The following is a 27,554-nucleotide window of genomic DNA, read 5'->3' as shown; positions in this document are numbered from 1 at the left end:
TTATTCTTGGTGTGTGAAGTGTGCCTGCTCGACCACTGGATAATTGTAACTCTGCATTTGTTCTGCTGCTGAAACGCACAAGTGCTTGCAAGAGTACTTTTAGGCCTCGCAAAGATTCACTTTGCTCTGCCATGAACTGAACAAATGCCAAACGCATGGGGATATGGCGTGCCAAACTGTCACGCTCGTTAACATGAACAGACAAGTCTGTCGCGTGTGTGCGAGGGGAGTATGTGCAGAATGTGCAAAACCAGCTCATCCCTGCTTGGGACGTTGACCCCGCATCTGCAGCCCACCCTCACTACGGCACCCAACCCTCACTAATTCGTTTCGTTTGCCCCGACGTGTCCTAACAAGGCCCTCTGCACTGGGGGCACCAGAGAAGGAGAATTAATGCCCGGATGGCAGAGGGTATAAGAAAGCCAGCAAGCCGCCACATGGGAGATCATTTTTGCTTTGCCCTTGCGTACAGGAGCACCTGCACGCTGAACATTTTTTGTATGTTTTTTTTTTTGGAGCACACCGCTCACCTGTAACGATGTATTAAACTTCTGTTATCAATTGTTTTTATGTCGCTTCGTCTTCCCTGCCGGACCCTGACGGTCAACCTGGTTCAAGCTCCAAGCAGACGCTGTTAAAGGTTCACCAAACCCCGGCCCGTAACAACCTGCAGAAGATCATGTGAACTCTAACACTCTGTGTGTCGGCTGTTCATGTGCCGTCGTTACTCAGGACAGCTTGGTGGCGGCGACAGTGCTAGTGAGCCTGGAGTGTCCGTATAATTGCTGTCACAATAAAAGCGATTTCTCTCCACTTCTCCACCACTGGGGAGCACCACCTTTACAAACGAAGATGACATGGGCTAGAGTCATCACTGATTTAAAGTTTTCTTTTTCTCAAAAATAGGTTGGCTCTCGTGCATCTGTAAACGTTTACTCTAATACTGAGCAATACAGGGCATGATTTACTCGTGTAATACAGTCAATGACTGATTTTCCGGACGCCCGATTTTTCGAACACAAAAAACCTTCGCTGTATGATTTTCTGGACTTTTTGCCATAACTGCAGGTCCCTAAACGGCATAAATCAAAGTCGCCACCGCCACCATTTTAACACGATGGCATTAAGGGCCCCGTGTCGCAGAAAATCCGGTGTCGTTGGCGGAAATAATCATACCGAACCACCCCGACCAGGTGTAACCCCTTCGCGTGGCACAAGGAGTTTGAGAAATTCAATTTTGTTTACTAAGTAAAATTCGTCAGAAAAATCATAAAGTACGACTTTACCACAACCTACGGACATGATAGCATCGGATTGTAATTTGAATATACGAGAAAAAAGCCTGATAAGCAGCCAGGGATCTTTGAATGCCAGCGAATTCCACTCTTAAAATGCGAAGCTTAAGCGTCCTCCAAATTTTTGATTATCTCACCATCTCGATCTGGCACTCTCACACTCGGATCCGCTGACATTCGTAGCCAGCACCGCGGCAACGCTAGGCCTAGCTACTTCGACGTTCGCTAGCAAGCTTCTTGCTGTTCGGTGCTGTGTTTTTCATTGAAATAATTCGCCGCTGTTTGCAATGGCGCAGACTCCGACTTTGTAATCGTCAATGGCTTCGAAGCTCGGAAAGCACAGCGCGCCGCGTTGCACAACGCCGGTTCCCGAAAGTCAGCTTCGCCTTAGTACAGCGGTGCTATGCGGTGAAGCATACTAAGATTGGGAAAGGGCAATTGTCACAGGCCACGGTATGCATTCCTTAATTATACACGCGTGCACCCGCCGCCTCCGCAGTACGAGCACTGATACGCCTAATAAGTATACTTGCACGCCTTCGGAGCTATTTCAGAGGTATCTGTAGCGATTTCAGCTCTTAATGGCAGTAAAATGCATAGATTCATTTTTTTGGACGGCCCAATTTTTCAAACGTTTTCGCAGCCCCTAGGGAGTTTGAAAAATCTGGACGTTGCCTGTATTGCATCAGTTGTCTCTTGATTTTGCATTATCAGCAAAACGGCAACTTTTCTTTTTTTCAAAGTCTTTTCACCGTTTAACATTATGGGCGAAATTGCAACTCGTCTTTTTCTTACCAATGGAAACTGGCACAAGGCTCACTAGTGTGACAATGTGTGCTTGTTTTTGGCAGGAAGCATGGCTTTGTCAAGCTCCGTCACATTCTCGTCTAGTTTTTTTTTTTTATGGGTCTGTGTACACATGTAGTTCACTTTACAGCTTACGACAAACCTGTCTTACTTTTTACAGCGAAGCTGCCTATGGCATTCAATGCATAGCAGGGTTCTATGCATTTTTCGTGTCTGTCAAAAAATCTGCGTGTGCAAAAACTCAGCTCCCCAATTTGATGCGAAATCGCTTCATTTTATGCAAAAGCTTACACGTCTCACCACTTGGATATGCATTTTCAGTAGATTAGTTATGAATAGGCACCATTTTCAAAATCAGTAGACTCTCAGGTAGAGAAGGATTTATCAAAGATTTCCCGCTGTGCGACTCGCATCGGTCATGTGTATGCTCGCACCGCCCTCTCTTCGTCGTCCTTGCAAGCGTTTGCTTGCCTAGTTTCCTTCCGCCCTACCGGCATGGTGGTCCCGTCGAGTGTCTAGTTTCCTCCGGCTCCCCGAGGTGGCGGTAGTCTTCCACGTGAATGTCTGCTGCTGATCAAAATAAAAGTGTGTGTGCGTGTCTTTCTTTGGGATGATTGCCGTTGTCGCTCAAGAGAAACAATATTTGCTCATACCTTTGATCTAAATTCTGCGTCACCTTTATGTTGTGTGCTAAACTGCTTTGCTGACAATCCACCTTTACAGCAGTAGAATGGCATGTGATTTTTTGTTTAAAGTCATTGAAGCCCGGTTCATAATTGTGACTTATTTAGTGCAAGGTCGGCCTCTGTATTGGTTTGTTTTGTTGACACTGGCAGAAGCAGCCATGTAGCAATTTTTAGGTAAGCAAACATGAGGGGCATACTGTTGAACATAATTTTTTTCTTTTTCATTGTGTCATAAGAATATGTCAACTGTGGACTTCAAGGCACTTGTGAATTAAATGCCTGCAGGCTGGCTAAGAAGAGCCTCGAGCGAGTGACGAGATTTCATGATGGCGGAATCTCCTGGATTCAGTCTGCCACAATGAAACTGCTGCTTTTGCACTACTTGGAAAAGAAGGATGCTGACGCACTGAAGGTATGCATTACATAAGGTACTATACTTGAGGCACCATGGAGGAAGTTTTTCTGGAAGTGAGCTCGCAGAGGACACACATTGTGTTTACCGTCATGGACTGAACGTTCAGGGCTGGAAGATCAAGTCGACCTTAAAGGACCCCTAAACCACCTCAGATATTTTTTTAACATTTCAAGTAAACACGCGCATCGAGTTCAGAATGCAATCACGATCAACGATGCCAAACGCTGCAGCGCTACGCGCCGCGGGCGCGCCACAAAAAAAAAAAAAAAAAAACAATGCCGTCCTTCTCCCCTCGCCTTTCCGGAACCCCAGCGGTCGTCACGACGTCAGCAGGGGGAATCTGGTGATGTCAACGGTGGAAACGATGTCCATTGGTCGAACAAGAACCTACGACTTCCGGTTCGTCTGCTAGCAGGTATGCGTGCTCCCTGCTCGTCCTCGCCGTGTTGCTTGCTTGTGCGCACTTGCGCGTAGGTAATTACAGCCCGCAACGCAAGTGCCAAATCGCTCGTGTTCCAACACAGTCATGCTTAGCGGTCTGATTAGCTGCGCGAATAAAGTGCGACAGTGTTGGCCTTTCCAGACGTGCGTGCAACACTGGGTCTATAGCGGCACGCTTCGCATAACACGCGCCGGCACCGCAGCAACATCAGTTAGCCGAGAAGCGCCGAGTCCACGTCCACGTTACCGGCACGCTAACTCGCCGCACGCCGTTTGCCATTTGCGGGCCGCCGTTCGACAGCGGTTTTGCTCGTGAGCGGCGAGATTTCATGCCGTACGTTGAGAGGATGAGACCGGGACTCATTTGTGCGGCAGCCTCACCGCCACTGATCGCTCGACGGCGCCGATATTGTCGCTAGGCCTTTTCCGGTTCCAATCAAAGCTAAAGCGGACGGCGCTTCGAAATGAATTACCGACGCTCACAAGCCGCAATATTTTCTTATCGTTGTTATCGCCCTTCGCAATAATTTTACACAAAGAAGAAAAATATGCTGATATTAGCGGCGCCGTCGGCTGCGATGCAAGCACAGCCGAGCCGGTCGTCTCCCGTCGGTAGCCGTGCACTCGGCAGCATGTTTTCGTTGCCAGTGGCGGAGGCGCGCAGCTCCGCGGTCGTTGATTGGCCCGTTGATGGTGCAGCGGGCGGGGCGCCGGCCGAACTGCCGTCGTCTTTGGACACCTCTCGCGCGGCAGACAGTAGGCCGGTTCGTCGTTTGTATATGTGCCGCTAGCATGGCTAGCGTAGACGTGCCTTAACCGGAAGTAGGCAGTGTTTTGAGAAGTGCGTTGGCGATGACGTATGTCACGTGACATTTCGAGCAGCACTCAGCGAGGAGGGGAGACCAGCCGACGAGGAGAGAAGCGAAGGAAAGAGCGAAACGAGCGAGGGCCGTTTTTCGATCATCAAACGCGTGTAACTCCGCTATTACAGCACCATTTCGAAAAATTCTCGCGGCTACGTGTTCGTTGTAGACTCGTGCACAACTGCAACACCACAACTAAATTTCCACCTCTGGGTGGTTTAGGGGCCCTTTAAGTCAATCATTCACATCTGATTTGTGCAATCTTTTCCTTTTTTCTTCCTATTGGAAGAGGACAGTAATCTAAATCATGGATAAAGGAGAGTGCAGATTACAGTGCACATTGCAAAACAATTATTGTTTCAGTGAAAAAAAATTTGCAGTAACCTGTAGCTGTGGCCACCAGAATGCGAGTGGCATGCAGTGATGAGATAATTGGTTGATAATTAATGATTTAACTAACTACTTTAGAGTGTGTATTGCATTTTCAGGATTGAAGTATCAATTTTTGTGTAAGAGGTCGTTAAATGTAGCAGTCCCATGCGACAGCTTTGCTTTCCCCTGCATGGCCTAGGTGGCCCAAGAGTGGCTAGCCACAAACTTCTCAAACGTCATCGCACTTAATCATAGCCTCCTAAAGGAGTGTGCTGGTCTGGGCTGGTTGATACATCATTGGGACGGGAACAAACAGCGCTAGGACGGGATGAAGCGAGTAGACAGACAAGGCGCTGATCGCTGTTTGTTTCCGTCCTAATAGCCTCCTAATATTTATGATTTCAACCCACGAGAGTACTACTTCTAATAGCCTCCTAATATTTAGGATTTAAACCCACTAGAGTACTACTACATCATGGAATGTCAGCAAGAGGGATGCAACCTCAAAAGCAAAAAAAAAAAAAAAAATTGCTGAAGGCTGCAATGGGCAGTGCTAACATGCACATGAACCAAGCATAAAGCAATTTTTGAAGTCACATGGAGATGGTTATTGAAGTGGTCCTACTGAACAGTTTTTAAAAGAGCAGTCAATAAAATAGTCTGCATAGTTTAGTGCGAATACGCCTCACCTTGTCCAAAATATATGTAGTTGCTTTTCCATAGGTCATGTTCTCAAGTATCTCATGCACGCAGTAGAATATTCCACTGAGTATAGTTGACAGATGTAAAATAACCTAGTACCTTGACCTGTGAGAAATTGAAACGTTTTGGTTCGTCTGAAAATAACTGGTTTCTGAATTTTTCTATTTCGTCCTGGTTCACCATGCTGGTTATAAAGGAATAGTTCAGTAATACTGCATTTTTGCTTGTGTTTCAACAATTTGTGACATTCCAACGTTCCACTTATGCAGAAACTGTTACCTCAAGCGGAGAAGTTGGACTTGCAGTCACTTCTGAGTGAAGAAAACAGAGAGCAGCTCATCTCACTGGGCGTTTTATTAATGCCTCAGAATTAAAAAAGCATTGATATACATTTTCTGGCAATAAATGTTTCCTTTGCTTCAGCTTGCAATATAATATGTCCCCTGCTTAATATTTGGTTGGATACAGTACACCTCTCTGAAGAAAAAGAAAATATACATGAGTGAACTGTTAACTATATTACATTATCGGAAAGAGCCTGCAAGCCAGCCTGCAGAAAGAAACAGAGCTGGAAAAAAAAAAAAGAAATATCCACCCTTAGTGTGCATTGTGGAGTGCAAAACTTTCAAGACCCTGGCCTTTATTTAGCATTGGCTCCATTGATGTCAGGCTCTTGAGATGAAGGGTTGAGCCCAGTGTTTGCATTGCATAGATTTTACAAGAATACACAGCCAATTACGTACTTTCCCTGCTATGGGTACCTTAGTAAATTTTTTTTCATCACATAAGTCTCATTGGAGTAAGAAAAAGAAAGCTCGTATACACTGTAGCGATCTGAGCAATGATGGACTGTGGACACGCACTTTTTTGACAAAATTGAACACAGCTAAGAACACACAGTACTTCCCTGGCACAGGATTGCAGTCCGTCTATGCCTGTGGAATCAATGCCTACTAAAAGGTAATGCAATTGAGCTGCCTACCACAACCTTAGCTCTCAAAATAGGTCTCACCGAGTGGGAATGCACAATGTCAATAAAATATCAAAAAATGATAAAAACTAAGGCGCCTTCGTGGCCCTCCTTTCTGATCGTGACAACAAATTCGTAAAAGCTGAACACATCTGTATATATAGCAGCGAAGAGATTTTGTGTGCGTAACGTGCGCTGATAGAGAAAACTAAATGCAACAAGGCTTTTTATACCTCTGGTGAATCTTTCCCATAACCGAAACTGATTTTCGTCTCTCTCCCAACAAATGCACCTCTGCATAAACAAAGAGCGAACCGAAAGAGCCCTGATGGAATGTGAACGTGCGCAACGCTGCCTCTGTCGGCCTTTGCTGCGAGGCTTTTCTTACTGGACAGTGGCACAACTGTTTCTCGTACGAGGGACTTATTGTGCTTTTCATGATGTATCACCGGTCACCAAGCCACTTGCTGGGAGTCAGCGCGGGCCAAAGAAAGCACTGATCCAAGTGCCTATTGCGTCCCTTGTAGGTTCATAGTATTGTTTTCGGAGCAAGACTACCTCTGGCAGCCTCTGCATGTCGGCAAGTGGAGCCCAATCCCATTCCATCAGAACCACAAGCAGCAAAAGAATGAGCAGCAGAGGCAGAACAAGCCATGCCACAAATACAATTCGCTGCGACTGCTGGGGAGTCACAAATGCTGGCTCTTGGCTTTCGTGTTCGGGCTCGTATTCAGGCGTCGGGTGTGGGTCAAATGCCAGCTCCGAGATTGGCGTGTCGGGTATGTTGCTGTCTTCGTCGTCAGCCACAGGCGTGTTTCGTGAGGGCGTCAAGTTGACGTGGAGGTCGTGATTTGGAGGTCGCAGCACTGAAGAGCCATTCTCTTCACCCGACTCGCCGGAGTCGAGAAGTTCGAGGGGTGTGCCAAGCCTCTTTGGCGGCTCGTCAATGGCAAAGCCGTCACCTGAATCTTGAGATACGGGGGGCTGCTGGTTGTGCTGTTGGCTTGTCACTGGTCCGACTGAAATCAGGACAGCACGGTACTGTTAGAGGAGCACAGTGATGAAGTGCTTCTTTATTAACTACTTAGGTCTATTTAAATACGTGTAATATAAGGCAAGATAAAACTACTAGTTGAAAGAAAAATAAAGGGGTGAGAGAGCACTTCATGTCTCAAATTCATTCACAACTTCCCAACGTGACATGAGTTGATGCAGCTACTAGTTCGCAAATTCATGCATTCTTTAATCACACAACACATTGGTGTTAGCATTAGGCACTTATTCCGTCTCTTCATAAAAGGCACTTGCTTGTAAAACAAGGGCTGTACTTCCACAGTGAGAGTCGCCAGACTTTACTACGCATGTCCTAGGGAACCGAGTTTGGGCATCTATAACATCGCGCTCTGTACACACTTTAAATTGTTCTTATGTACAGGCTAGGAGAACTAGAGAATAAGGTTTGATATAAGAGAGTTTTAGAATAGGGGCCCCAAACGTTTCGGGGCCCCAAAGAAATAACGTCGAGGCCACTGCGTATGTGCAAGACGCAAACTGCGTTTGGGTTTTCCGTCGGGCACGCTATTTCACTGATTCAGCGGGAGCCCCAGAAGCTTTGCGTCAACAAACATGGTGGCACCCATCGAAGTGACGGCTCTAAACATGCACCAAACAGGGCATGATTCGTGGTAACGGGTGAAGTTCGTAAGCTAGAAGTGACTGCGGTTATCGCTTTCTCTCAACTAACGTGTGTAATGAAGATTGATTTATTAGGTGTCACCAATTCCGAATTCCATTGTCGATTTCATGGCTCGTAGGCCTAACATGGATTAGCTTGGTTGGTGAAGGCACGTGAAGTTGGTTACTCAAAATTAAGCGCAACAAATCACTTGCTGCTAATAGAATAACCTCTAAATTGTAATTAAACACAAAAACACGAAAGCCAAAATCACTCTTTTCATCATAAAATGGTATAGTTTATTTCAATATTTATAATAGTTTTTCTTTGGCACAGTAGTGGCACTGCAAGCGCAAGATGCTATTCGCAAACGCAGAGCCCTATTCTAAAACTCTGCACTCCTGCATGCCCCATCGCTAACACCCGCAAAGCTCTTTGAGGCCTCGAAATTTTAAGGCCCTTATTCTAAAACTCTCTATAGAGTTGAACTAAAGACAAGATCTACAATATTTTGAGTTCACGAGGCAGGCAAATTAATTTTATTATTGCCTATTGAAGGCCAAGTGAAGTGCGATAAATCACAGTGCCTGCATTTAACTTTTTGAGGGTCAACTTTTTTTTGCCACATGCAACCCCCCAGGGTCGATTTATTTTTATTGCAGATTTAAAATTTTCAGAGCGACTTATATTGAAAAATATTTACCACAATATTTTTACAGTGACTATAAAGTGACAAAAACATATTTTCCATAGGTAAACATGCATTGTTTATTCAAGAATACAGATGGATTAGCATAAATACTTATGAGAATAAGATATACACTGGAATAAATATATTTCGATTTGGAATTTGGACAGTAGTCCGCGTAGAAGGACTCATTTGCAGGAGACCAACCGGTGCACACGTCCATAGCGTAATCGAACCATGTATATGTGAGCACTTGCAAGGAAACTGTATGGTTGTGCGCCCGTCAGAAAAACCAATTGAGTCAGAAACTTGCAGTAATCCTTCGTCCTATCGCCAACAAAGGGCAATCAGTTCTCGCGAGTCTCAACAAAAGGAACGCAGGCATCATTTGTGATACCAGCGCCCGCCTGCGAACAAATGTAATCGCAGCTCTGTGAGCAATAAACGAGCGAGCATCTAGTGGTGACCCTTTCAGAGATTATAAACCAGATAGTCAGTAATCGCTGATGCAACGTCAATTAAGACTATTTCACATGGCTGCACAATCGTAATGTCATGACAGCAGGCAGTGCACCAAACGAACTCATTCCTTGCATATTCTGAAGTCTGTTCTTGTAGATGCTGTTTCTTGGCACAACAATGTTAAGAGGTGCATGCGTTGAGCAATACGAGATGTACTGAGAAATGTTCGACGTCTCGACCTCGCTGTTCATAGCTGCCACGCAATCATTCAGTTTTTGTTTATATGAGCCAGCAAATGCTCACGTTCTGCACATCCGTTGCAGCATAACGAAGATGTTTGTGTTCCGCTTCACCCTCCTTTCAGGCTTCTGTTTTTGCAAATGCACACTTTAGTCCCATTTTGTTCACTTCAATTTTCTCCCACACGGCGGCCGCATTTCGATGGGGCTGAAATGTGAACGCACCCGTGTACTTAGATTTAGGTGCACGTTAAAGAACCCCAGGTGGTACAAATTATTCCGGCGTGCCTCATAATCAGATCGTGGTTTTAGCACATAAAACCCCGTAACTGAATTGAATGGAATCTTCCTCCACGTTTGGCTGCTTCTCTCGCTGATGTCTATACATTCCTGTAGCCGACTTCTTCAATTTTCTGTTGCCGACTTTATCACTTCTTGTTTTGCTCATCTATTTGGGCACATACCCAGTGGCCCAAGTTGTTTACTCAACATGACAGCAGCAAACACAAAGTAAGGGGAAGAGGCAAATAAACCCTCACTTAAGAAAGAAGAAAGCTGGTGCACGCATCTATTATTTCATTCTTCTAGCTTGCAGTACACACTGCACTGTTTGACTGCGGCAGAAATGAACTACTGCACATGTGTAGTGAAGTTAAGGGTGGATGCGGTGCTAAAATCGCAATTTTTGCCTGAAAAACGTATTTTCCAATTTTTTTAAAGTTTGGATTCCTAGAACATAAAGAAGCTCATCGCCAAGTTTGGTTGCAATCTACACCGTCGAAATAAAGAAAATTTATTCTCTTCCCGTGACGGTGGCGCTTGCTCGCCGTCGATAGCACCCATGAACGCTACATTCAAGACGTGGCTACAGAGCGGGAAAAGAAACCAAACATAGAATGAATTCTTGCATTCGAAAGTTTGTTTTTCACGTGTTTTAATCATGGGAGAATTTCCATCGAGATTACGGCAGACCGCCAAGTAAAAAAAAAAAAAAAAAGAAATGCATAATTCTGGCTGAGGTGCCCTTGTCTACGTGCATAGGACTGCTTTAAAGCTGAAAAAAGTGAAGACGACTTCAAGCAATGGCCGCAGAGCAGGTTCGAATATAAGAGGAGGGTGAAACCTTTGGAGCAGGGCAATTTGATTTATTATTTTCGGTTTTAAAATAAAATTGCGTGTTCTGAAATCTCCGAGCTCATTTTTCTGATTTTGCACTTTTTGGCCGAACAAAGCCTTTAAAAAAACTATTATTTCCAAAGCGCTTCACCGAAACCTGCTTTCAAAGTAGTTCCTAAGCTGAAATTTTTTCAGGAACAAGATGAGGGACTTTTATTAACACACAAAATTATTACACATCTGACATATAATGACAGCTAAAAAAATTTAACTTAGCCTCAAAGCGATGACACTGTTACAGAAATGTAATGACAAACACGCGATTGGCCTTATCCTGTACTATAACCCCCCCCTAGAAGATATCTAACAAAAACAATCAGTGTGCCTTAATAGCCTAATTGGTCCATATGACAGCCATAACTTCTTTTTATTTGATCTGCATTAATTTAGAACATGTACTTAAAACAAAAAGATACATAAACCTATAAATTTTTATAAATAGCAGTGCAACAGTTTAAAAATGAATTTTAGCACCCTATCTCCCCTTAATGGGTTCGCGGCTTCGCATTCTGCCCTCATGTTCTCGGTGATGGGTGATCACCTCACTCACCACTAACTTCTTGAACAGCTTAAAGTAGGATCGCGAACAGATCCGGCGCATGATGGCGTCATTCTTAGGGTCCCACGAACCCACAGCACCAACGATGACCTACGGTCACCGAGTGCCAGAGGGGTGCTTCAAGCCTCCGATCTCGTACAATGCTCACTTCTGAGCACAAGCGGACACTTCTAAACAGTTAAAAAGCAGCTTCTTTGCCAGTGTGTCTAGTGATGAGAGTTATGATACTCTGATTGCAAGTGAAAAATTATGCATGTACAAGTGAGGTACCCCTAAACCCCTTGAATGTGCATGGGATACTGTATGGCAAGCACACCTTTAAAAGACTGGATCTGGCCACAGGCTTCCATAGTGAGCCACACTTAGCCCCATCGTTCTTCCCATTACCCACTTCTCTAAATAGGCCTGGAGCCATCAATTTTATAAGTGGACTCCGGATAAACGAAACTCTCTTAAACGGAAATGTCGGATAAACGGAATATGGTATCAACTTTGGTTGGCCGCTCATAGGCGCAATGTTAACAAACTCCAGTTAAATGGAAACTATCTTCTTGTGAACTCCGGTTAAGCGAAACTTAAACCAAAAATACTACCTACATCATCGGCATATGGAACATGAAAAGTCCGAGAGACATGTCACCAGACATGGTGATGCTATATGGAGTGAAGAAAATCTAATCCATCGGGCAGTTGTGGGAAAAATAGTGCAAATTAAAGATGCCGAAGCTGCAATGGTGTTTCTATAATGAGGAATAATGAGAAGGCAAGTAATGATCCCTGAGGAGGAAGAGAGCAACGGAATCAGTGAGACTTTACAGGCTGCCTGTCACTGCTGCTTCATTCTTAGTGCCAGGAATAAGCGACTCCATGGAGATGATGCCAGAGTTACCTGCTTTGAAGAGCCAGTCGAAAATATTATTGGTAGAGTTCGTAGCAAAGGTGCGATTCTATTAATGAAAACATATATACAGTCGAATCTCGTTAATTCGAACATGCTTAATTCGAACTGCCGGTTTATTTGAACTGACGCTGTGGTCCCATCAAAGTTATGTGTATTCCAGTGGGCGAAAATGCTCGGTAATTCGAATGCGAAAGCATTTGCGATGGTTAATTCAAACATACCGGGCACCGACAATGCACTCAGCAGCGCGCCAAATAACGCGGCGGCGCCACCGACCAGCATTGCTCCGACACTGCCATAGAGCAAAAGCTTAGGAGAGACCCCTCAATGCAGCGGCGGAGGCCCAGTCCGGCCAACGAAACTGCCCACGCCGGCAAACACTCGCCTTCCCAATAACGGCAGAAAACGAAACATTAGGGAGCGGGCTAAGCGGGCGCCAGCACAGCGGCGGGCGCGCACAGAGACAGTCAAAGGTGAGGGAGCTATGAGGGAGTTGAGAGAGAGGGCGAGGGGAGCCACCAAAGCGGCGGAGTTGCTGAGGCCAACTCCGCTTCCCTGCCACCCTCGTCCCTCACCTTTGACGGTCTCCGCACGCACGCCCGCCCGTCGCCTTGCCGGCGCCGCCCGCTCCCTGAAATTTCGTTTTCTACCGTTATCGGGAAGCCAGCGTTGGCCGGCATGGGCAGTTGTGCTCGCTATGCGCTTGTGCGCCGCGATATTTCAGGACTCGCACCGTTTGTGCTTCGTGCTATGGTGCTCGAATACTTCAAAAATACGTCCTTCTTTTAATTCAAACTTTTTAATTCGAACAAATTTTCGGGCCCCTTCGAGTTCGAATTATTGAGATTCGACTGTATTACTGTTTCAGACCAGGCAGCATGAGATGCAGTTGACAGTCGGAAGCGCTATTTTGAATGCGAGGACTGCACAGAATTATTGGGAATTCTTCCATGCATATATATATATAAACATAACTTCGCGCAAAAGAACCTACATTATAAACATATAGCCAGAATATAACCAGAGTTCCATTAAAGCGGAGTCTACTAATTGAGGACACTTTGAAGAGCCGCATCCTGCTGCTGTAGATGTGGTATTCTGCGAATATTGAACTTGCAAGGAGACCGCGTTCGATGTATATTATTCTGATCTGTAGCTTTGTGGTATTATGGCGGGATCGAATCCCGGCCACAGCAGCCCCATTTCGATGGGGGCGAAATGCGAAAAACACCCGTGTACTTAGATTTAGGTGCATGTTAAAGAACCCCAGTGGTCAATCCCGGCCACAGCAGCCCCATTTCGATGGGGGCGAAATGCGAAAAACACCCGTGTACTTAGATTTAGGTGCATGTTAAAGAACCCCAGGTGGTCCAAATTTCCGTAGTCCCCCACTACGGCGTGCCTCATAATCAGATGGTGGTTTTGGCACGTAAAACCCCATAATTTTTTGTGGTATTATGGTACTGTCAATTTTTTAAAAAAGTGAAGCTTTCGTTGCCTCTCTCTTGCCCCACCTTGCGTGTGCTGGCTATTGTCTTGCCGAGTATACAACTTGGGCACTGTGTAAGTGCCCGGACAAACAACTCAGACCACTGGATATGCGTCCAAATAGACAAGTAGAACAACAAGCAAGATGTGAAGTCTGCAACACAGAGTCCAGAAGTGAACAAAATGGGACCGCAGTGTGCACCTGAGCGCTGAGCTACATAAAAGTGAAAAAGGAGTAGTGAAGACATTCCAGTAAACATCAAAGAAAGCTTCACTTATTATTGGTTCACGCATATACATGTGATAAGCCAATATTGTAATGAACAGTGCTTACCAGAGCTCCGCAATGGTGAACCATCATTGAGCTGTCGGGATGGTGAATTTGGCATTTCCATTGTTGTTGATGCAGCAGTCTTCTGCCGGAAGGAGGGTGGCCGTGTCAGTGTTCTCTGGAACTGGGGTGGGTCTCTCCTAATGTTCTTCATGTCATCCATTACTTCCCGTTCCACGCGGCCGCTGCACCAGCAGAACGTGTTGGAATGTTGTGTCACTTTGTTCAAACAAGTTCAGCAATAAAGTCAAAGTGGTGTTAAATAGTTATGGTTTAATAAGTTCCTAGGGTGAAAATAAACCCTTATTTTGCACAATAGTAAAGCAACATTGTTATAAACCATAGCAAGACTATGAAAGAAAGAGAGAAAAGCTTTCTACATTACTTTCTAAAAAGCTTTCTACCGTAAAGGGCAATAATAATTTAAAAAATCAAATCATGTTATTTCTAAATCACTGCTATTGTCATTATCGTGCGGGCTAATCACTGCTATGAATTAAAATGTCATGCACTGTTATGAAGCATGCAGAAAACAACAATCACTTTGCTGAATATTTAAATTTGACCCTTGGTTACAGACTGACTCATCAAAACAGGAATCTGAGGCATTCTTCAATGTAACAATTGTCTTTGCAATGACTAGGCTTGCTAACTTCAAAAAAAGAAAAAAAAAAGTTGCAGTCTCCTCCGAAAGGTGAAGCATCAATTGCGATAGTAAATTTACTAGTAGAGTATACGGAGTAAGGATAGTAGTTTTATCGGCTGCATAAACTTGAACACATTCGCTTACTAACTGAATTAGCAAGCATGGTGTCAGCGCGCACAAGCAAACATGAATAGATCACACTCAATGACCACAGACAAGCGCTGTCAAAATGCTGGCATGAGCAAGCGTGGCAGGAGCAGCGACTGATGGTTTGTGCGGTCTATCACTTCAACGGAAACTGAGCGGTGAAAGCACAACGCATACAAAGGTCAGAGCCGTGTGCTTTTCAAGATATGGTGCGCGCGACAGCCCTCGGCCGCGCAAAGTACTAGTACGCAGTTGCTTGCAGAGTAGAAGCCGCACCCCCTCCCGCGCTGCCTTCCCGCTTTCCTCCTTTTGCGTGGGAGATTGAGTCGCCAGTTCCCTCTTGTGCCCGGTCGCAAGATACGCATTTAGTGCCGGCAGCTAAACATCGCCTCCCTTCCCTCCCTCCCATCCCCCCACGGCCTTTCGCACAACAGGAGACGTCGCGTTTGCTCTCCACCATGCGTTCGCTCTCCGTGAAAGCTGCACGTCCCTCACGCGCTTTCTCTCGCACATACAGCATACGGCGCGCGGTGACAATTTTATCGCCGTTGGACTTTATATGGAACCTTACGGCGGCGACGACGACGGCAGGAATGCGCATGGAGTGTCCATATAATTGCTATTGCAATAAAAAGAAAGTCATTTGCATATACAAAATCTGCTGCTGATATTGAGATATTCATAGCGGTTCACTCTTCTCAGTGTATTATGGGTGCACTTTTCTCATGGTCACTAAGAACATAATGTTAGGTTCAGGACACCAGACGTTCAACTACCTGATTTGGTCTGTAAATATGTATCACAATCAATATGTACTTGATAAAGAAAAGGAAAGCTGCTGGGCTCGCACGATTCAGACAAGAATAAAACAGAAATAGTATGGCAATACAGAACTGATTTTTCACACACAGTGATTTTCTGTCTTCAATGACTGCCAAAATCAGGCAAGGCGAAATCGGTGCTATGTCCCGTCTTTTTGAATCATCATGTTTACGCTAAATCAATATAAATGCACAACAACTTGGCTCTCGATGTACCGGGCCTTGTGCGCAAGATCGGATTGGTGTGTGCCGATCTTTACCAGGTTCCCGCCAAGACAGTCCTCACTCTTTTTATTGAATTAGGCTCCAAATAATATGCAACCAAGAGTGCACTAGCTTTGTAAACAGAAAAGTGACATGAGATATGCAAGCCCCATGAGAAGCATGAAGCCCATTGGTATATATACTCAAGGCTCAGACGAGGAATGTTCAGAATGAGGGCAAGCCTCGATCATGCCCACCTGTACCGAAGCCGGGAACCTCGTGAGAAAAATCCACCACCAGTGGTCACAGATGGCACCTCGCTGGAAGAAGGTATGCTAGAAAAATGAAACAAGTAACATTATAAGTCTGCAGTTGATCCCAAGTAGGCCAGATGCTTTCAAAGTGCAGTGTATTGGGAATTTGTGCTACAATGCAAATGTTGTGAAAGAAGCAAGTGAACATTAAGGTTGTCCTTTGAAGCAAAGAGCTGAAGGATCTTTCAAGCATCAGTTTGCCGTTTGTTGCACAGTCTATTCAGCAGTGGTCAAAAAGATAAAGCTCTGCATTTATGTGCCACAAAACTGGGCTTCAGCAAAGGAAACAAAATGTGTGTTTTTCCAGCTTTTCACGTGAGCATAAGAGCTCATGACAACACCACACCTTACAGAGGACTTAAAAAGGCAGCATCCAGATACTGCTTAAATGCCAACTGCAAAGAAACCTTGGACTGTGTAAAAAGCCTAGTCTCCGGTAGGAATAGCAGCTCATGCAAGATTTTGCGATTCAAATACGAGCGGATGCGTCACAAGAAGATAGCAAAAAAAGACCTTTTGATGCCTGAAACTGAAGAAAATGCCGCCATTACTACCCTTGCCGGAAACAACACAGAACCTAAACCACCGAGAACCAGCACAGTTCTACAGTATGACCTCCGAGATCGGGTGGCACCTGTGGTGTGCTGAAAATCTTAGCACACCACAGGCACTGGGCTGGGATTTGCGTCAGGCAGATCCACTAATCACCACGTATGCATGTCATCTGCTAAGGTGTTCTTTAAAGGCTGTAATTAAAAGGAAAATCAGATAACTACCAGCCCTCAAGCTTTGCCACAACATCTTCAATAGTAAATATACTACTCATTAAATAAGAGATCTAGCCAGAGTGAAATTCCGTTGCAGTTGGCTTTTAAAGGAACTTTAAAGTATTACTTCAGAACTCTACTTGCATTTGTTGTACAGGGAAATGCTGGCTATTACAGGAGAAACTTCATTGGAGAGAAGTTAGCACCAGTATGTCAGTGTGACGTCGCAGATTTCAATGTATATTTCAATATTCAGGTCAGTTCGGCGCCAACGAAAAATTCTCAAAGCTTGCTCAGTTGTGTCTTTGGCTACTTTAGAATGCAATGTAGCCTATCTTTACTAGTAAACAATTAACTGGAACTGAGTAGACGCTGACAAAATCCATGACTCCGGGGCAGCATCACCACCCCATCTTTCGTTCTTGCAATTTTTCCGGCTTACCAAGCCTACACTTTCAGAAAGAATCGCCATTTTGCTATTGCAGAAGCATAATTTACAAATAAAGCTTGACATTGCTCTGTGGTCTCTCTTCAACACTTCATTTGTTATCCAAATGGGCATAAACATAGGAACTTCAACAAAGACGAGAAGAAAAAAAAAAGGGGGGGGGGGCCTGGACAGCTACACACAGTGGTCTTCACAATGCCGGAAATATGTGCTATTAACTCTTTCCCTACTGCGTCCTTTGGGCATCATTACCTGCTAACAATCGCTTAAAACGTCGTTTTCAAGACCTTCCACACCACTCACGGACACTCTGCGCCATCTGACGTGTAGTAGGATAACGAGATTTTTGTTTCTTATGGAGTTTGTTTTTTCCCCGCTTGGTGGAGATTTTGGAACAGGCTTTAAAGATGGCTCGAGCACAGGATGCTGCCTGCTGCCTTTTCATCTGACTGATTCTGAGAACGACGATGACAGACACCAACCCAGAACTTGAGGATGCATCACTAGTTTGTGCTTCTCCATGAACTGAACCTATTCATCACCAGCCAGTTAACATGGAGACATACCAAAACTGCAAAAAATGTTACGATAGCAATACTGAGCAGAAAACAAGAGTTCCCCTATGTTTCACATCGAGGAATGGCTTTGCTGCATGGCACACCCAACTGTAAGGTTTCCAGTGAAATTCTTGTAGCGCAAGCAGTTTTCAAGGAAAAATTTTGATTTCTTTGCAGATAGTGGCTTCGCTATTAAATAGTTAAACATATTGTATAGCTTGAAAATTTTTTTAGCTTTTTGTTTTTTTAGATGCAAGCATCTTTCCAGTTCAGTTTTATTATACAATCTTGTTTTTGGCAATTTGTATTTTTTATGACATAAATCTCATTAATAAAAGATGTATGCCTAAAAAGTGGATTCATTCTGCTTTGCTTTTATGTATTGCATAAATTTTCAGTGCAATAGTTCCTTCAGAGAAAGAAAGAAAAAAAAATAGATCTAGTGTAATCTACAAAAAGTGGCTATTTTCCCCACTGTAGGGAAAGAGTTGATGCCATTTCCAATTGACCAGCTTACGTGAAAAAATAGCACTGTTCGACGGCACACTTCCACAGGTGATGGCAGGCAGACTGGGTTGGACACTTGAAGCCCATCAGATGCTTCTTCTGAAAAAGAAATTATTGAAAAAAAAAATGAAAAAAAAAAAATCAGTTGAGCTGCCTTTATCTACACGAACTTATGACAAATACAAGAAGACGATGTCAGACTTGAAAACTTGAACATTGACATGGTAGTAACAGCAAATAGTATTTTACTTCAAAATGTTAGTTACATTTTATTATTTTTGGTTATTGCAGTGCAGTGGTTATAGTGGCGTGTTTGTTTTGTTAGCAGCTGAAAATTTATAATCTAGCAGAGAGAAAGGCGTTTTGAGTACTGGACTATTAAAATATCTATTTCAGGAAGTGTGAGCAAACAAGAGCGAAATAAGTGGTACAGAAAAAGCAGGAAAAAAATGAAACAGTAAGCGCTAGACGTGAGAAGAATAGCACGAAAGTTACTGCCGCACTGAAGCTTGGTTTGTGGTTGTATTTAGAAGTACAAAAAACAGTTACAAGAAAATTCTGGCAGAACCCATCTCATGATGAATGTTGACGTTAATGCAATCAGCATTGAAGCAATGTAGCAACACACCCTATTGCCACTGCCGAAACGCGTCATGTACGAGGCGTGCAAGCAGACGGGCTTCTGTCTCGTGTTTCGGCGCCGCTGCAAACTCTGTGCACGGCGTGTGAGTGAACATATATTCAAGACGAGATTGTCGAATATATATCATGTAGGTTCGATTCCGCCTAGCACCGGATAAATTTTAAAGGATTTTTTTTTTCGTCATTGATGAGTGGCACGTACCCAGTGTCGTATACCGAGTGACTCAAGTTGGTCCAATGGTTCCTTTTGAACCCGGTTCCCTCCTCAGCACAGCAGCCCGATGGTCTACCCATTAGACCATGGACTGACTACCCAGTGACCAAAGTTGGTGGGAAAACAGTCAGAGACACAGCGAGATAGACAGGTAGCGAGATAGCTACCAGAAAGTGCGTGATGCATCTTAAGAATGATAACTGCATTAAAAAAGCCTTACTATGCTTATATGCCCAAGAAATGTGGATGATGGTTGAAACTGCAGTTCAGGAAACCAAATTGCACGTTAAGTGCAAGTGCCACTTCATGTAGCAAGTGTATCTAGGCTGACATCAGGACAGTTACGGTTGACCGATTTCCTCAGCCAAGTCTGCTTTTACCTCAGAGTGCACCGGGTATCATTTAGCATGCTGTACGTATGCAACAGCATCGAACTGTTCCTTATGGCAGTCAAGTTCCCCATACCAATTAGAAATACTACTTTCTTTGAGAAATGCAGCATTTCGCATGGTGCATCAATGCATTTGCAGATGCCATCACAACTCTGCCGACATGCTGCAGAAAACATAACCGATGTTTGATGCTGTCCGACAAGTCCTTATTTTCACGGCAGCAGCTATATGAATATTATTCCTATATCATGGACTCTGGCATGAACTCCTTTAAGTAGTAAATGGAGACCAACCTAGGCTTGGAGGCCACTATCTGAATCCTGAATAGACATTTACATTACCCACTGAGAGAAAGAGAGAGGAAAGGTTTCATGACAGAGAATACAGTAAGGTCAGCTGGAGGGGGCATACTCCTTGCATGCTATGTCGCAGGATAAGCCTAGTTGTGGCTCAAAGAAAGGTAGCTGTATGAATGTTATAAAACGAGTTTGCTTGAAACTGGGTATTCTTAAACTGATACTGATGTGCATGACGATTATGCAACATCAATTTAATGCTGATGGGAAGCGTTGTTTGCTGCTAATTCTCTTTCTGGTCCAGAGTGTTGTTGCAGCTCTGCAGCTAACAAGCTGGAGCAAAAAGCAAAGGAACAAACATTGCTCACCCCTCCCTCCCTTCTCCACCCATTGCACCAGTAGAAAATACAAGGATGCCAAGCAGTGTAGCTTTAAGGTAAGCACATGTGTGGTTAGCATAACAGGAAGCTTGATTTTTGAACTTCCAATTTCTTTTTCTTCTCCACAAAATGAAAGGAGACACCGAAGCAAAAGGCTGCTGCCTGATGAGACCTTGGTGCCCTCTATACAGTCGGCAAGCCTTCAAAGGCAAGGTTTTGAAGGTTTCCTTTTTCCTTTCAGCTACGTGAACTGTCCCAAATGTCAGAGGCAGGTTATAGGCTAATAAGTTTGGTTTTATCATTGGCACAGAGACGATCACATTGTTGCACACGCGCATCATGAGAACCATAACAAATGGTCAATTGAGTGAGCTAGCATGAGTGAGTGATGAAAAACAGTGCTCAAAAAAAGGTCAGCGAGATGAAGGGTAGATGTGTGAGATGTGTGCAGACTGTCAATGAAACGTTTATTGCAGCACACAGAAATTACCTCTTTGATTCACCAGTAATATTTAGACTCTGCAATGTTGTTTCATCATCATCATATCATCATCAGCCTATATTTTATGTCCACTGCAGGACGAAGGCCTCTCCCTGCGATCTCCAATTACCCCTGTCTTGCGCTAGTGTATTCCAACTTGCTTAACTTCATCATCCCATCTGGTTTTCTGCCAACCTCGACTGCGCTTCCCTTCTCTTGGTATCCATTCTGTAACCCTAATGGTCCAGCGGTTATCCATCCTACGCATTACATGGCCTGCCCAGCTCCATTTCTTCCGCTTAATGTCAACTAGAATAGTGGCTATCCCGTTTGTTCTCTGATCCACACCGCTCTCTTCCTGTCTCTTAATGTTAGTCCTAAGATTTTTCGTTACATCGCTCTTTGTGCGGTCCTTAACTTGTTCTCGAGCTTCTTTGTTAACCTCCAAGTTTGCTGTTGTTGTTATTAGCAATGTTGTTTAGCGTCTGCTAACTAGTTTTCAATGCAATAGGTGTTTGGCGCCAGCCTGTAATTTGTCTTACTTTGTGGTGCCTAGCTGTCCCACGCATTTAGTGATACCTTGCTTTCTCCGATAAGTCTGCAGTTGGTGCACATGTTGTGTACTTTTCTTGTGTACACTTTTTTAGCAGTTCCTCACTGGAAAGTGAGCAAGCTGTTGCATGGAAAGCATGTGCAAAATGTGCCACATCTTTAGTCGGGAGTTGCATGGCAAGCAATGTCTACAATCATCAGATGAAGCAAACATCACAAGTTAAGTGGGGGAGAAAAAAAAGGAGAAGAAGACAATGTCTAACCATCACAAAGAGATCACATCACACACTAGCAACATACAAATAAGCTCACCTTTGCTTTGACATCCTGGAAGCAGAACGAAAACACATGAACAGACATTAGACAGGACTATACTGCAGCGCAATGGGACCAAATTTACCTCGGGGAACATTAGGTGAATGATGAACATCTTTCCTTCATAGTTGATTCTCTGAATGTCAGGCCTAAAGAGAAAGGTGGAACAAATTGAAGAATGGAATGGTTAATAACAGAAGCCTGACAATGCAACATTATTTTGTATCATCATGCCAAACATTATGCTAAGTGTTTCAGTAAAGATCTGTCAATTCTTAACAGTTCAGTAGAGAGTTGTCCTATCCTAAGTCTAGGACAACTTTTAAAGTATCTGCTCACTAACTTGCAAAAGAATCATTTATGTTCCACTTAATCCTTTCTGTACTGCAGGAAATTATGAAAATTGTATCCACAGAAACGATCCAGAAATGCGGCGCACAGGCAGCCGTGTATCCAATGCATGCGTTCAAGCCGCCCATAAAAAAAAAGAGATACACAAAATGTCACGAACATTGACAAGTGCTGCCATCTAGTGCTGAAAACTGCAACTAGATACAAGCTGATGGATATACTTATCGGCTCATACTGCTAGGTATGTTTCCTCATGACTACTAGACTCATCATCGGCTATATCAGTATAAATTGCTGTGACAACTATACTTACAGCAGCAGGGAAAGGGTTAATACTTTCCCAGGAAGTAGGGATGTGCAAATATTCGAAATTTCGAATATGAATAAAATATTTTCTCATTCGAAGCGTATTTGATTCAAGAAATGCATATTTATAAGCTCCCGAATATCAGTAGAAATGGCAAATATTGAGCAGACTGCAACTATTCGAGCAAGCAACAAATTATATGCTAGCTGTGCATTTTCCTAAGAATATGTTTATTCACTGAGAAATTTGCATGATTCGTGCATTATCTGGTCTACTCCGTTTCAGTCTATCTGCCGCATGCCCCCGAGACAGGAGCAGTTTCGGTTTCTTTTTTACCAAGCTTTATTCTCTGGCTCTTTCATAACAATATATGATGTACTTTCGAGTTCTATATATAGATACAATAAAATAAGTATATCGAGAATGTTACGTAAAGTTTTTTTAAATGTAGCAAATTAAAAAGAGAAATATACAGTGTAGACCACTTATAACTTAAGTCTCCGGAGTCGCGAATATCTGCACTATAAGCGGTACCGCACTATAACCAAAAGAACGATTTTCAAGCCCTGCACGCATGCAAAACATGTAGACCAAGCATGTAGACAGGCTTTGTACCATCGCGCGCACATCGCGATTACGTTTTCGCCCGTGAGCTCGCGAAACATAATCACGATGTAGCCGGTGCTCTTCAAGCTCGACAGCTTTGCATTGAGTCAAAGCGAAACAACGGTTCGCCGCAACCGCTGCGGAAAAAACTGTGACCGCTATCGACGCAATTATGAACGGCGACTTTGCGGTGCTGAAGGCACACGCCCGACGCACGCACTGAGTCTGGACGGATTAACTACCATTCGCTGCAACAACTGCAGTCGAAACTGCGGTCGCTATCTATGCGATCATCGATGGCGACGACGCACTTTTTTAGGCACACGGCTGACGCGCGTCCCGAGTAAAAACGAAACTCTATACTGTTCGCTGCAACCGCTGCGGAGAAAACTGCGGCCGCTATCGACGCGATCGTGGTTGACTACGCAGTTACGAAAGCCCGCGGCCAACGCGGTGTTATGCGCGGCGGTAAACGCGAGAATACATGCTTTAAAGACTCAAATAGGCTTGAAGCGTTCTGCGGTCTGGCGTTGCTGTCATTCACGTACGATTTCAACTACGAGTCAACCGACACTGGATGACATACTTCAGTAGAGAAAGCAGCCCTTGTCTCAGAAGAAAGAAGGCGCACTTCATCACAAAATGACAGAGATTGTCGCCTTATATCTTCAGCCTTACAGCTTTGTAGAAAACCGATCGGGGGTTCAAAGCACTCATGAAAGCAGCTGTACTGGGCTACAATCTGCCACCTCGAACAAAATCGTCGTGCATGCTCGTCCCTTGCCTGTATGACGATACAAGAGCAAAGGTACGATATGAGCTGCAAAAGGCACGTGAAGAAGAAGAAAAAGCACTATCGATTTTACAAGCGTCATCTGCACGTCGCGTGCCAACGAGGGCTTTATAAGCCTCAAATGTCATTTTCTTCCAGTGAAGTTCGAGACGATTTGAACACGTGACATATGCCAGAGAGTCGCACGGCTGTGAACATTGCTGCCTCATTAGAGCAGCTATGTGCTGACTGGGACGTACCAATTGACTGCGTGAGGTACATTGTGACGGACAACAGCCGCAATATCTAATTGCCAGCCGCACCCTGCAGCTGGCAATAAGTGGTGCGATATCGTGTACTCCGTCGATCAACAAACTCTGCAAGAAGGCGAAAGCGATTGTAGGACTACAAGCATATCCCTAGTGCGCAGAAAAGACTGAACGATCTGCAGAAGCAGCTGAACAAAAACATACTCAATGTTGTGCAGGATGTTTTGGACAAAAGATGAAAGTGTCATTACCTCAGCCTCTCAAGGCTCCTTGAACTCAAAGAGTGCATCACACTTAAGCTCAACACTTCAGGCACAAGCATAGATGCCTTTTTAACACTGTCGAGTGGAGAGATGCAGTGGAGATTATGGAGGCATTGAAGCCCTTATTTGATGCAACTATGATCTTAACATTTTCGTGACCGTGCCTATTCCCATCGATAGTATGTTATCGATGGTAGAAATTCGAATTTTGGCGCTCTCCGAGCACTTCTGGACAGCTAGCACCACGGAATGGGTTAAAGAGAAACTATTTTATCAGATTCGCTTTACTCTTTCTCTTTTTCACTGCGTGGGGATTTTTAAAGCACCTTCGTAGTCGGGGAGACGAGCGCTCGTAGTGTCGAAGATGGCGTCAACGTCGCGTGCCGCTGCTCCACAGAAACGGTGAATTTCGTCCGATTCCGATGCATCTGGGCTCGAATTTCTGGATTATGGTAGCAGCACAGACTTGGAAGAGGGCTTCGATTCGTCAGACTTCAGTACGGACGGCGAAAGTGGGTCAAACCGCCATGGAATGTGAACGGGCATCCGCCAGTGATTTTCGCTTTATTCACGGACAGTTTCATCGCGGCCGCGCATTCATCTAAGTAAATCTGGCATGTTCCAAAGGTCACAGTTCTTATCGGCAGGGTGTCAACATCGTTCGGGCGGGACCAAACGACAGAAATTAATGGCCGGCGGCCGCGCAGTTTTGTGCATGGAGACGGCCGGGAGTGGACCTTGGCACCGCGCTCCAGAGTGCCGCGCAGTGGTTCGTAAGGGCACGGCTGTTCACTAGGGCTGATGTTTTCCCATGTATTTAAAGCAATTTTGTACATACAGAGCTTGTATTTGCAGGATCATTGCATTTGGCCCTTGTGCTCAAAATATATATTTCGAATATTCTTTATCTTGAGCGAAGCAGCATTGATGTTTCTAACTTTCTCGTTCTTGTCACAATTTTCTTGTTCTGATAATTTTTTTTCGTAATATTTTTAATAAATATGTTGTTTTAAATTAAGACCGTTTGAAAGATAATTTCTTCCTCTACAATTTGGTACTATACACTTTAACATCAAGCATTTTCTGTAGCAGGAAAAAGAATATTTCCTAGACCACCCGAAAACTACTGAAAGTGTTAAGTGCCAAAAAGTACACCTCACTGTCATGTTTAATTACAATCAATTTTGAAATGCTGCATTGCTTTGAAGGTTGCAAAGGCAGCTCAGGGTTTGCTAACAATGTCGCAACTTGTATCAAGACTCGCTTTGCGGAGTGCCACTTTAACGAAGTGGCCAGCCTGGCGATGTTTCTAGAACCACGCTTTAAGGCCACAGTTCATCAGGTGCCAGCTGACGTAGAACCCAGTGGGGACACTGCCGTGCCTACGACGACTTCAAGTCCACTGGCAGCACCCAATGTACGGAATGCTTTTGACGATCTAGTGATGGACAAGGAGAAGACACAGTTGGCATCTGCCCTTGAGAGTGAAGTTATAGACTATGTGGAAAAGCCGCTTCTAGACAGGGGTAAGGATTCTTGCGAGTGGTGGCAGTCCATTGGCTGCTCCAAGTAACCGCATCTAAACAGACTCACCCAGAAGTGCTTGGCCAACCCTGCCACCTTAGTAGCAAAGAAAAGGGCGTTTTCTACTGGCAGAAGTGTTGTCATAACACACTCAGAGCACTTACTTTTTGAACATGTCGAGCAGTCAATTCTTTAGCATGATAATTTGTAATGAGTGTCTCTGTAACCTGCTGCAGTTTCATTAATTTATTTTAAAGAGGTAATAAAAGCTATTGCCACCTCTTGTTTTGCAACATTTTAATACTACACACATATTCAATATTCGAAGACAATTTTGTGGCTTATTCATATTTGATTCGCACTTGAAAATTTCAATATTTGCACACCCCTACCATAAAGCCTTCTTTACACAGTGTGGGATAAAATTGCACGGAGCACACTTTTCTAGCAGAATTTAGGACTAATACCTCGGAACTGGTGGTAGTCTCGGGACATCTACTAAGCTGACATGCAAACACTGACCAACAAAATTTTGCCATTTCAGCATGCACCCTAATGCGATTAATTACAAATATGTGAATCTTAGTTATTTAAAAAGGTAACCAATGATTACTGCACAATTCCTCATGTCGGCCAGGGCACATAATGTGCCACCAAAAAACAATAACCTCTTCATGTCTACTGCTGCTTTAGAATCCAGAATCAGCTTATTCATGAAAAAATTACTTTAGTCGTTGCTCAACATCCGTTAAACTGTGTTTACAGAAGTCTATAATGCACACAAGTGTGCCAAGCCCAAAACAAAATGGAAGAACTATGGAAATATGCATGCTAAGTAATTAATGTAATATTTTACATTCTTAAGAAGCACCAACTATGTATTACGGTAAACTGGGAAACCTTTGTGTTAAGAATGACTAGTTGAAGGGTTACTACATGTGCATTGCAAGACCTATACAATAATTATTCCTTATTTTTCCTCAAGTCAACATGTTGCAATTAGAATGAACAGATCTGCCAAAACATTTGACTCTACTGTTTTCTCTTCTTGAGTGACATAAGGCAGTTCAATGTTCCATTTATTAGGACATATCAAAATACACATGACAGCAAATTTTTCCTATGCAGAACAGTTTTCATTTTTTTTTTTTTTAGGTCTGTTATATCTAGGCCCCTGCCATTTTTGCAGCTAGGCTGTGTGGCTGGGCAGACGTTAGCAGCAAGAAAATTTTCATTAATTTGGCTAATCACCTAAAATCTATAAATTAACATTTTAATTATACCATTTAGGCCACGGTGCAAATGCAAAAGTGACGCAGAGCAGCATTGAAGTCATGTCTGCTCATGATAAATCATAAGACTAGCATAACTTTGGAGAGATCCTTAAAAATATGCGACAAAATACATTAAAATTCCAGTTAACAGTCTGTCAAGAGCAGGCTAGTAGTTTTGAACAATCTTATACCCCTGTCACACGGGCACTCGAAAGTCTTTTGAGCGAAAAGACTTCTCCCGAAAAAGAGTTTCACCTACAGACACAGGAGAGGGAGTGATCTCTTTTTCAGAAGCGGCCTTTTCTGAAAGTGGAGTTCGTCGATCTCTTTTACGACCAAAAAGGAGTAGCCATGAAACCAGTGGGCGGAAGCAATTATCATATATTAAAGAAAATAAGCAAATGCATATTCTTCGGTCACCTAGGCTCATCATAA

General features: G+C 44.0%; 2 protein-coding genes across 3 annotated transcripts in view; one reads left to right on the top strand and one right to left on the bottom strand.

Annotated features, from left to right (window-relative positions):
* LOC119442227 (tetratricopeptide repeat protein 37-like) overlaps nt 1-6,003 on the top strand; it is an 84,007-nt gene extending 78,004 nt beyond the window's left edge. The window contains exons 39-40 of the mRNA XM_037707021.2: nt 3,074-3,200; nt 5,851-6,003. Coding sequence (XP_037562949.1) covers nt 3,074-3,200; nt 5,851-5,955 — 232 coding nt within the window. The 3' untranslated portion in view covers nt 5,956-6,003. The remainder of the gene's footprint in view (nt 1-3,073; nt 3,201-5,850) is intronic.
* The window catches only part of LOC119442229 (FERM domain-containing protein 5), a 39,832-nt gene continuing 18,197 nt past the window's right edge, over nt 5,920-27,554 (bottom strand). Inside the window, exons 9-14 of one of the 2 annotated variants that reach the window (XM_037707023.2) lie at nt 21,839-21,902; nt 21,751-21,765; nt 18,492-18,580; nt 16,146-16,223; nt 14,074-14,255; nt 5,920-7,570 (exon numbers count right to left, since the gene is read on the bottom strand). In XM_037707023.2, the coding sequence (XP_037562951.1) occupies nt 7,026-7,570; nt 14,074-14,255; nt 16,146-16,223; nt 18,492-18,580; nt 21,751-21,765; nt 21,839-21,902 (973 nt within the window). In that variant the 3' untranslated portion in view covers nt 5,920-7,025. The remainder of the gene's footprint in view (nt 7,571-14,073; nt 14,256-16,145; nt 16,224-18,491; nt 18,581-21,750; nt 21,766-21,838; nt 21,903-27,554) is intronic. The other variant, XM_037707024.2, reaches the window with a different exon arrangement.

Source organism: Dermacentor silvarum, chromosome 2 (genome assembly GCF_013339745.2).
Source record: "Dermacentor silvarum isolate Dsil-2018 chromosome 2, BIME_Dsil_1.4, whole genome shotgun sequence".
In the NCBI taxonomy this organism is placed as follows: Eukaryota; Metazoa; Arthropoda; class Arachnida; order Ixodida; family Ixodidae; genus Dermacentor; species Dermacentor silvarum.
This window is presented reverse-complemented; position numbering and strand designations above follow the sequence as displayed.